The sequence below is a fragment of the Sebastes umbrosus genome, chromosome 11, assembly GCF_015220745.1.
Source record: "Sebastes umbrosus isolate fSebUmb1 chromosome 11, fSebUmb1.pri, whole genome shotgun sequence".
Taxonomy (NCBI): Eukaryota; Metazoa; Chordata; class Actinopteri; order Perciformes; family Sebastidae; genus Sebastes; species Sebastes umbrosus.
Window position 1 is genome coordinate 24,003,426 of NC_051279.1, and position 12,064 is coordinate 24,015,489.

Below are 12,064 nucleotides of genomic sequence, written 5' to 3' on the forward strand. Positions count from 1 at the left end.
CTGCTCTAATGCACAGTTCTGGTTCAATCAGCCAGAGAAAACACAAGTTGCTACTGGATCCGTGCTCAGTAATGAAGGGTTGTTCCTTTCTTTGCTTCTGTTTTTCTTCTTTGTTTTGCTATTCATCTGTCTTTTTTTTCTTTCATTTTTTTTCTTCCCCCTTGATATGAGCTTTTCCTTTGATGCACACCCTCTCTATATCTCTCTTCAAATATTTTTATTGAACGAAGGATTATACGTTCAGCAGCACACCGTTGTGTCAGTGCTCATTTCCATTTACACAAATCGCCGCACCACATTCTTTTGCATTTACAAATATGAAACAGTTAATAGAAAAGATATTGGATTGCATTTTGAGAACAGTGTCAAAAATAAGTAAACCAAAGGGAAAGAAAATAAAGGAAATAAATAAGTAAGATAAAATTGAAAAAGATAAAATAAATATGTAAATACTAAAATGAAGGAGACATAAATTATATCGAGAACCAGAGAGCAAAGACAGGAAGAAGGAAGGTGACCTGGCTGTCCTGATGTGAGACGTCATTAGAGGTTTGGAGGGATGTTTGGAGCGAAGGATGTTACCCATTTGCCACATGGCTCCACTGCATCTCCTTGTATTCTGCAGGAACAAATCTTATTCTGAATCAGTTGGGAGCAGAGAAAAAAGGAGGCTACTGCTGCCAAAGCAAACAGGCCAGCCCGTCCTCCGTTCATCTCTCTCAACTTCGTCCTTCATCCTTCCTTGCTGTTTTTGTTAATTTGGGCTAAAGATGAAAACAGCAGGTGCTCTGGCTCTAGAAGGGCAATGTGCATTTTAAATAAGTCTTCAAAATGGCCTTGATGTAAATGACAAAGAAATGTAATATAAGACCTTATATTCTGATCTTAGTCTGAAAAAAATTCAATTACAAATACATACATTAGTAAATTAGAAGTATTTTGTTATGAAAAATAGCAAAAAACAGAATCTAACTACAATATTTTTGGATACTGTTGTATTGTATTGTACCGTTACCCAGTGTTTGGTTTGTCCGTTCTGGGCTACTGTAGAAACATATCGGCCAACTCTGTGAGGAGACCCACGCTCCGTATGTGGATATAAATGTCTCATTCTAAGCTAACGAAAACACAATGATTCTTGTTTTTAGGTTATTATACACTACAGAAAACATACTAAATATTATATTCCATTTCTGCCAATAAAACCCCCGAAATGCTACATTCTGTGCCTTAAATTAAACAGTACATACAATTGTTTTATTTATTTTTTTAACCTCATCCTCTTATGCTGTTGTTGAATTTGGTCTTTGACACACAGCTGCGTACTAACAACATAAATACTGTTCATAATAATGTAGGACACGTCCTGTGTACTGTATGTCTGCTTGGTCTTGTAGTTGTGTGTACTGTAGGTATACGCACTATAAGCTTTCTTTTGTTACGCACTGACCTTGAAGATTGTGAAAGTGTGAGTTAGGGGCCTGGAGTAGGGGAACACGTCACCCTGCAATTCTGCCTATGTAGGACAGGTTCTGTCTGCACTTAAAGCTGTCAAAACATCTTGTGTATGAAAGATGGGACAAACAAATGAAGTGAACGTATGTGTGTGTGTGTGGGTTAGGATTCCTCTAAACATGTGTGGCTTTACAGCAAACACATAATCAGGATGTATTGCAATTTTAGAGAGGTAATCACTGCTCTGTTGTGGATTATAATTAGAAAGCAATCAGTGAATACCCTTTGTTATCCGCACAGCATATGCATGTTATCTGATCTGCCTTTTTGTTGCTTTGGTTTGATGGTTGGTTAATCATTTAAGTCATGTGTGAAGGAAAAATTATAAACATTTAATATGTGAGAACTCACTACTGCTGCTACTCTGATTCCTCTGAACTAACCTCTAGACATTCAACTCGAGTGGGTTAGTAGGACAAAGTAGACGACAATGGAACTGGGTCAGCCATGTGTCTCCTTATCCTTAGCTAGCCTCTTCTACGCCCCCTCCCCTTTCACACACACACACATACATTGTTAAGACATTTAACATAAAACTCCTCTCATCATACCTCCCACACACCCACACATGTTCATTATAACACACACACAATAACCCCAACACACGCTAACTGTCTTCCAGCCCACTGTTTGGATGTGTTTGACCTCTGTGCCCTCAGTGTTGAGACAGTTCAGCTGCTATTATTATCTCTGACACGCACATACATACGCATACATCTGCGCGCACACACATGCATATATGAATGTCCTCGACATGCACAAGCACACACACATGTACAGTGTAACCCCCTCTCACACACACACACATACTCCATTTCACATTCCACATTAGCGCTGTAATGTTGCCCTGTAACAAAGCCCCTCACCCATCAAGAGTCCTTCAAAACAACTGATGAATGGTCACGCCACCAGGTTGAAGCCTCCATGGGTGGCCCTATCTGATCAACATGCTCCAACATGGGGCCTCTCGAACCATAGAGTGGAAAATTTAATGGACACACCAGACTGTCCTTGCATGGCCCTCTATGCGGCTTTGTGTAAAGGCCGCATTCCCTTTAACATATGCTCATGTCCACATATGTTGCGTTGTTTCTCAGTCGTGTTAAATCAGAGCCTATACAAAACCAAACAAGAAGGGTAAAAGCACAGAAGCATGTTGGTGGATTAAAAACTGCTTGTTCAGGATGTGCGCATTGATTGGTGGTAGTGCTCTGTATTGACCAGCTGTGATTGGTGGGAGAGACTCCGGTTACACGGTAAAATGTACCAAAAAATGTGTGCAATGTATTTATTTGTTTCATTCTCTCCACTACATTTTAGTTATGCTACAGTATTAGTCAGAATAATGTTAACACTTTCTATGACGCTCATGCCTATAATGCATTATAAACATACTTATAATGCATTACAATCTACTTATAGCACTGTATAATGATAGTTATAAGCACTCATAAAAAGTCATAATGCTTTATAACAATGATTATAACACATTATAAAGCATTTTTAATAATGACCTATAAGGTCAAGTATCATAATACTTCATAATAGTTGGTCATTCACTGACATTTTTTTTGTGTGTGTTATAATACCAATAGTTATAATACATTAGAATCTTTTTATAGTGCATTATAATGTGATTATACGTTACTTTAAGTGTCAATTGTTTGCTTTAAGTAAAGTGAAAAAAATATCATTAACTCTATGCAAGAATAACATACAAAACATTGTAAAAATTAATTTTTACTTTATGTTACATACTTTACTAGTATGTTTATAATGCATTAAAGACATGGGCGTCATAGGAAGTGTTACCGAAAAACATTTTTGCTGTAGTGTATCCCGTCAATAATAGATCTAAAACAGTCTTCAGTCAAAGCACCACGTATGAGAGAGAAAAACAATGCGGAGAAAACAGGAAATCTTTGATGAGCTGTCATCAAGTTCTCTATTTTGCTCTTGTTAGTGGAGTTCCTGTAGAACAAACAAAAACACATTGGCATGGAAACCAGGACGTCAGATAATCAGATGGTGGCTGATGATGACGTCCCTACATCCTTTGTTAGTCATCAGAAATAAGTGGACTTCTGGTGACTTGTTGGTTGTGTTTCTTGTAGTAAGAGTGTATTAAAATACACAGCGAGGAAGGTCTGTCTGATCATGAAAAACCTTACTCTTTGTCTCAATAGCCTACCTAAATACAATCTACTATATGATATATGATTAATCAATTTCAAAACCAGTAAATTTGAATGGAAAGAAGTGTATCGCTTCACCTAATTATTATACTGTGCCTTTCATAGTATAATGTGAAAGAAGTGCTCTATAGTGAACTCATCACTCACCTCCACAGATTTGCATTGATTTCGTTGACATTGTTTCTGCTCCGTGATCCGCTGCAACATGACTTGACCTGTAGCTTAGGGCGTCAGGACTTGAGAATCCACTTGACACTTTGGCATATCCTTTAGCTTGTTGTGACTTGACTTGTGATGTCATGACACAAGGTTGACTTGAGACATGAGCAGAAGTGGCCAGATCCTGCCTCTAGCTCGCAGCAAAACATGCTGTTAAAAAAAAAAAAAAAAGGCTTATCTTTTTCTCAGAAACTGAAAGATCATTTTGATGATGACATACCCTATTTTTCCTTGAGAGGAGTGGCGGGGGGGGGGGGGGGGGGGGGAGGGGGGGGGGGGGGGGGGGGGGGGTGGGGGGGGGGGGGTCAAAAAGCAGTAAACAACACACATAACACAGTGTATACATAATCATATTTACACCGTCAGCTAACTTAATGTACACTTCGACCTTGAACGTGGTCTAATACAGAGTCTTGAGACTTGGCTACAGCCTCTAACAATCTTAAGTACATGCTGTGTTCCCCAGTCATGGCGCCAATAGAGACCATGAGAGCAGCACACACTTACCCTGCAACCCTTAACAACTCCCTAATCCATACAACCCCGGCTCAGCCTGAGATATGAGATACACCGTTCCTTCTCATGTGTGTGCACTCATACAATCACATTGAAAAGTGTGCATGTGTGTGTTGAAGCCACAGCTCTCTTCCTTTCATAGCAGGGCTTGGCTGCAGTCTTACGTTTCACTCTGCAGGGAACACACACACATAAACACACTCACACATGCATGCACAAACACCACACACACACGCACACACACGCACACATCCATCTTCATAGGCAAGTCAGTCATCCATTTCAGCTTCAACTTTGGCCCACATCCACTGGTATGTCTGTATTCATGTATGTATGAATGCCAGAGAGGGAGAGAAGCGCGAGACCAAGGAGGAGAAAGACAACCAGTTGGGGGGCCATTTGGATTTCCATAGCATGCCATGCACTGAGTTCATTGAGTTCACATGTGTGAACCCATTTGCCTGCAGAGAGGCAAGGTGGCCTGATGTCTCTCTTGTCCTGCTGCATGATGCCAATGCTACATGTAGCTCCGGGCATGTTCTCTGCAGAAAAAAAGTTGAGCTCAGCAGCAGCAATTGGGATTTCTTAGAAATAAGGACATACTGTTGAAACCTGTCCATAGCACTTTTAAATTGATTCTTAGAAAACTGACTTCACACCGAGTGAGATCAACTTGCACAGGCGGGTGTGAATGGTCTCATCTCCCGATGGAATAAAACAGATTAATATCCCACTTGTTAGTTTGGTGATGATTCATAGTTTCATCCTATCGCCTCCCCTTTATTTCTCTCTCTCTCTTCACTCCTTTATCCTCCTCTCATGCAAGCTTCTATTTAAAAGATCCTCCCCAACCATCAAGAATGCATTGTGTTTCTTTTTCCATCACCGTCATTATGAAAAACAGAAAACGGTCTTAAAGTTACGAAACAACCATTGTTGGATTTCTGTTGAACTTTCCCACTGAGCCGAATGTCACTTGATGTCATTTACATTTTCCCCATCGCTGACTTCTTCCCTAAGTGACTCAAGTTGTATCTTGCCAATAGTCGTGTTTGAACCGAGCGTTGGAGATGCGGGAAACACATGACAAGACAGAGTTTCTAGATGTTTTTGTTTTGTGTTTGCACACACACGGAAGAAATTACATCAGTTTGCTAATACCTGAGCTGTCACTTCACACCCCTGAAGTGATTCAGTGATTAGGTATTATGAGTACAAGACAGCATTACATTTGAATAATGGTTGATGTCCCCTTGAAATATTATGAGAAACACCGCAGTGAAATACACACACAGTATCAATATGGACTATCACAAATAATACCACTGCATCAACTGTGTCACTGCCAGACGTTATATGTCTTGTAGGATAATTTAAAAGGAATGTTGGCACTCTGATGGATTTGAGGACTCAGACGCCAGCCAGATATCCACTTGATTTAATTGCTCAGTGGTGAACTCTACTTCAGTTCTGGTAGACTAGGTTGATTTATGGTTAGACCACACAGACACATATATGCACAGGGTGCTCAGATAAATTAACTTTCTACCGTCTCTCTCCTTTTCTTTCACTTACTTTCTACCAGATGAGCCTCGGCTCAGAAAGCCAGCAGAGGAAAAGAAAGGCTCCAGCCCCTCCTCCCACCCCATCCTCCATCACCCCAGGCCCTGAAGACACTTCGACCTCTGCCGCTCCCACCCCTGATAGCCTCGCTACTGAAACACCTACCCCAGCCTACCGTAACAAGGCGGCGCAGTCAAACACTGCATCTGATGCCGTTGTGGTAACGCAAACAGTGAAACCAGTCCTCTTCAAAACAGTAGTACAACCTCCACCTGTGTGCGCTGCCACCCCGACCCCCAGCTCCCCGACCCCTAGCAGCAGCACCACCGACAGCCTGGTCGTGCAGGATTCCAGCTCTGAATTCAGCCAAGGCCTCGACGACTCAGACCCTGACCTAGACCAGGCCGTTTCCTACTGCAGCACCCTCACCAGCAGCACCGCGAGCGGGTCTGTTCTGGCCAAGCCCGCTACGAAAAGCTCCAGCAGCAGGGTGGAGGAATCGGAAAAGGCCAGCGGCGCAGCCGCCAAATTAAATCAAGAGGTGACCTCAGCCAGCAGCTCCAGGTCGGACACCGAGTCGGCCCTGAACCTGAAACTGGATGACGTTGAGAACAACAGACACAGCGCAATGGGTAAATATCTATAAAATGTCATAACACTCACTCAAAAGCCTACACCTGACACAGATTTTAGAAGCAATGAGAATGAACTTCGCCGTTGATCACAGTGATGGTAAACACTCTCTGTGTACATTAAAGAGGTGAAACAGTCCTAGTTTCTTCTAGGTGTTTTTCCTAGAAAGTGTCTGCCCCGGAGAAATGAGCTGTCACACTGCTGCAACATCTGGAACATCAAACTGTCAAGAATGACAATCATAACCTGTGAAAGACTGTGTGAGTGTGCATGTGTCTGCAAGTCATGGCTGAACTACAGGAACTAGTGGAGCTGGTTTTCATCACAGCCTATGAGACAATACAGTCCTTGTTTCTCGCCTGTGCTTATCAATCCCTCACATTCTTCTTATCTTTCTCTCTTTTTTCCCTCTCTCTCTCTCCCTCTCTCTTTCTCTCTCTTTCTCAATCCCCCTCTTTATTTCTCTCATATGCATGCAGCCACTCACACAAACCTTCAAAGCTGGCAGATACAAAGACAGACGGATCCATCATAGATTTAAACAGGATCTACTTGAACTTTAGCTGGCCTCACATTGATCTTTATATGACCTAGATCTTTCTCCGTAGCTGGGTGAGATTGCAGCAGAGGGCTGTGGTGTCTGACAGGGGCAGAGATGAGAGAGCCGCAGACCTCAGGAAAAACAGGGATGAGAAAAGGTGAGGGTACCAGAGTGGAGTTCAGAGGAAGGAGCATGGGAAGGTTTTGGCAGCGGGGATGACAGCGTAGCAAGGTAGAAACAAGGGGGACTAGAGGGGGTTTAAGGAGAGGAGAATGATGGACATGGCGGATGAAAGCAAGAGAAAGGATGAAGTATGAGGAGGTTATTGCATTAGTCAGGATAGAACAGAAAGCACGTGGATCAGTAATACATCTACAGACCTAACTTCTTTTTTTCTCTATATATCCTGACACTGCTGACAGTGCAATACCTTCTCTTTTGCTTTGACTCACTCCCTATTTTCACTCTTTTTTTCTTTTCCTTTACAGTGTGTGAGAAAGTATTCACTGAGTTCAAATGTGTATTTGTAGTCCTTTTTGTGCTGCACACAACCTCGACACCAACTTTTTCACATGCAGCGACTATAAAAGTAGATGTTCTTCAGTGCAGCCTGACAACTGCCCTTTGTTATACATAAGCAGTACATATTTGACAGTGAATGAATAGCTGGTGCACACGTTAGGGCAAGACAACTACACCCTGCACGTACAGTGTGGGGTGGTGCCCTCGTGCTTGTATAGGCAGAGATAGAAATGTACACGGTACATTTATTAGGTTTCAGTTAGTCTTTCGTTATCATTTTTCATCACTGTGAACTGTATGGCATTTGCTTTGGGAAGCTTTGTGGTGATAAAGATCTTCAAGCTTCACACTGTTAAACTAAAAGTAATACTGTAGTATAGAATTACTCTTTGGTATTCTTCTAAATCTTGGTTTTATACCATTGCTTCTTCTAGTGCCTGGTATTAGGTCATATTATTTACCTCAGCTCGTCAAAGTCTATTGTACTGTAGAAGCTTAAAATATCAATTTAAAACATGCATGTGTAGGATGTGCAAATATTCGTTTCACTACTTGATCAGCTCGAAGCAGATACGTCCGGGTAAAATGTAAATTAGTGTCTTTAAATCTCGTCAACACAACCTCCACTGGTTGATATTGACAAAGTGATGTAGTACTTGTGTTTCTGAGACTGCATCCACATTAATCATACGGTTATTTAGTGGAGCACCAAAAGGCATCAGTGCAGTGTATGTCTATGTGTGCTTATTTAGAAGAACATATGTGAACACAGCAACAATAATACGAGGGGAAAAAATAAGAAGAAATTGTTGAAGGATTAGCATCTCTGCACATTTTTAGGGTTTTATAGATAGGAAAAGAGCATTCAATCGGTCCAGAGGCTGTCAAGGTTGTGATGGTGTTGTTTATCATCTCAGCCCTTCATGCCGCTTCAGTTCCTTCCTATCGTCGACAGCAGAGTAAACAGATACAGTTGCAAGTCGACGGCACCTGCTGACTAAGACACAGCGCGCTGATGCATCACTAGTCCTATAAGGACATTTAGGTAGCTATATTTCAACAATGCTGTTTTACAGTCATTGTGCTTTTGCCCCCTACAACCCAATATGTTATCCAGATCGACTTTGTCCCATTCATCAGTCCACACTTCTGTTAGCATCACCCGTCTCCGGTGCTTTGTGTATCATAGTCTGCATACATCACACATCTGTATTCAGCTACTCTTTCCTTCCTTTCTTACTGCCTCTTCTTACATTAGCAGCCACATTGCTTTTTCAATTAGTACCCTTTTTTGGGCATGAAATATGGAGGAAATGTTAGGGCGTGGGAGTGCTATTGAATGCAAAAACAAAATCAGGGATTTACCCTTTTAAGTAATAATTATATGGAACATTTGAATATCAACATAATGCTAATATCTAACACTGACTGACATCACCTGTAGCTAGTCTGCCTCTAACGACAGTTATAAAGCTTTTGCACTTTGCGCTTTTTGCAAACCATAGGCATCCAGTTTTAAAGCGGTAAACTGGCAGTTACGTCTGATGAAGCTGCCCGATATTAATATAATATAAATTCTAAATGTCATAAAGACTTTAATTTCCTAAAAATATGTAAAAGTTCACAAATATTGGTTTGTGATTGAATACAAGTTGGAAGAGAGAAACACTGAAAGTCACAGTGGCATGAGTATGCAGCTAAGAAGTAAAACAACAGATCTGTTCCTAGCACACATTTATTGTTACTCAAGTTTTTACAGGATTTATCTAAACTAAAAATTTAGCAACAACCAGTTGTTGCTGTCGCTTTTCTTGAAACTTCAGCTGATACTCAACAGGCCTTTGTTGCCAAGTTTGGGCCCTCCACTACATACAGCAGTCAAGTAAATTCCAAGAAATGTGAAATTCCACAGGAGCAATGGTAAAAAACCTCCAAATGAATGCACTGTAAACACAAGAGTAGCTTACAGCACTTTAACAGTGATAACCTCCGTGGCTCAGCAGACAAAGGAAGCAGTTCTGCACACAGAAACTCAAACTTCATCACCAGAAAAATCCAAGGATAAAGAAACCACTCTTTGAATAACAAGCAGTCTCTGAGAAGTGGAGCACAGATACACAGAAGCCAAGACGTTACCAGAATATATAAAAAAAAACAAAGATCTTGATGATTACATAATGTTTTCTGTGCTACTTTCACTTTGATAAGGAGTTTGCATGTAAGATATTTGTGTCACATTCGTTAATTTTTATTACAAACATGACCATCAGTGCCTGCCATGCCTGCAAACTGTTTCTCCTACAGGAACCGCTGATCGACCAGCGCCGCCCAAACCTCGTCGCTCCGCGGGCCAGGAGCCACCGCAGCTTGTCCTACCCCCTACCCTGTCCTCCCCTCCCATTGAGCCCACAGACAGCAGCTGCCCGCAGAGTCCCATGGAGGTGGAGGGAAGCAGCTCCCCAGTGTAGGTTCCAGATGGACTTCCTCCCTCTCCCTTTTCCTTCACTCTCTTTTCTTTCCTAGAAGCTGCTCTCCTGGTTTTTCGAACTTCTATTTCATTCCTCACAATCAGAGGTTGTATTTTCGCAACTATCCTTTACTGCCAAACCTTTTTTGTGCGCATGTGTGTATGTGAATACTGTCCTCACATGCTTCAACTCTCCATCAGCTCCCCGGGAAGCTGAGTTGTTAAATGATACCGGGGGCCATGTGAGGTCAAGGTGCTTCATATCTATAAATGTCAACCTGTTATGCCCTCTTATTTCTTCTGGGTCCAAAAAGGTCAGGGCCGGGGGGTCAACACCAATCAACTGGAGTGCCTTTTTTGTTGCATTTATACAGTACATGGGAATGTATTAGATGTATAATGGAAGACATTGTTGAGTGATGCTGAACCGTACGTAAGCCACCTTTCTGTATGTGTTCTTTGCATCGTTTTGTCGTCCTCAATGTCTTTCTTTACTTTTAGGTTTTTCTCTGAATGCAGTTTTTATCGCCGCCCACCGCCAAGTGCAATGTTCATGATCTATCCATCTCAAATCTCACCTCTTCTTTTCTTTACTCCCCACCCCGCACCCTGCTTTATAGTGTACTGCTGTGGGCCTATGCGTCTGCGCTCCAAACACTCCTGAAGTCTCTCTCTGGCTTGACCCCCCCATCGTCCGACAATCCAATCCAATCAGTTCCCTTTGCTTCTTCTTGGCCCTTCTTATTTCTGCTGGACCTCCCTCTGATGTTCACCACCCTCCTCTCATTCATTTAAGAAATGTTCTACTGTTTCTTCTGTACTCTTTTATATATGTTGTCTTATTGCATTATTTGAATCGTCCTCATTTCTATTACTTGCTTTCACTTGGTGCCACAATGCCTCACAGAAGCCACTTTGCAGTAAACCCAACTGCACCTGTGCTTGTGATGGTTTGGATTTGATTCTGTTAAGGACACAAAATGCAGCAAGTGAAAGCAAGTAGTGCTCTCCAATTTCACTTTTCTTCTTTTTTTTCTTTTTTTTTTACAAATGTATGTATATACCGTTGGTGGTTTTGTATTTCAACTTGATCCGTTGGTTGTTATAGATTATGCATGAGATCAGAGCTGAGTTAAAAGTGGACACACAGAATGTGGTCAGAAGGCTATACAAGGACAGATGAGCTAAACCCTGGACGTATCAGTTAACAGCGTGATTGATGAGCGACATGCTCACAAGAGGCTGTGAGGCGAGGCCATGTGATATCTATTCGCCAATATTTTGGTGATGCGATATCTGCAGATCAATAGTTGGACAGCGTATGTTTCTCTCTCTCTCTGTGTGCTTGATGTTGTGGCTTGGTTAAGAATGTGACACCTGAATGCATGCTGCCTTTGGCACTATTATGGAAAGGGTGATCTATCAATGACATGTTGCTTTTAGGTAGTGGTGCCTCATGTATTTTAATGATAAGTGTATGAAATAGAAGACCTTTACTTAGAAAAGAGAATGACACTTAACACTGATTTGTTGTAGGACTTTTGTTATTATTATTATTATTATTGTGAAGGCTTATAGTTGCATGAATGCTTCATGGTTTGTTTTTAAATGATGGGTAGGAAATCCAAGATGACCCTTTTGTTGTGACAACACTATGTGAAAAATGGGTGTTTGGGATCCAGAGAAAAAACTAAGTATATGATTTGGATCTTTGGCTGAAAAAAAATGCGAGACACCAGAGTGGCCTTAAAGGAAGACTGTATCCTAAAACAACTTGTTTACAATTTTGAGCACTGTAGTATTAGATGCATGTTAAGAAATGCTGAAAAAAATGCTCTTTTGTGTGGTGACTATGTTAAGGGAATGGAGCCACTTGTTTTTATCACGTTACGA

The 12,064-nt window shown here is 41.4% G+C and overlaps 1 protein-coding gene across 1 annotated transcript in view; it reads left to right on the forward strand.

The window, feature by feature from the left end:
• Window positions 1-12,064, forward strand: part of cobl (cordon-bleu WH2 repeat protein) — a 60,024-nt gene that overhangs the window by 36,803 nt on the left and 11,157 nt on the right. The window contains 3 exon segments of the mRNA XM_037784579.1: window positions 6,031-6,640; window positions 10,009-10,151; window positions 10,153-10,168. Coding sequence (XP_037640507.1) covers window positions 6,031-6,640; window positions 10,009-10,151; window positions 10,153-10,168 — 769 coding nt within the window.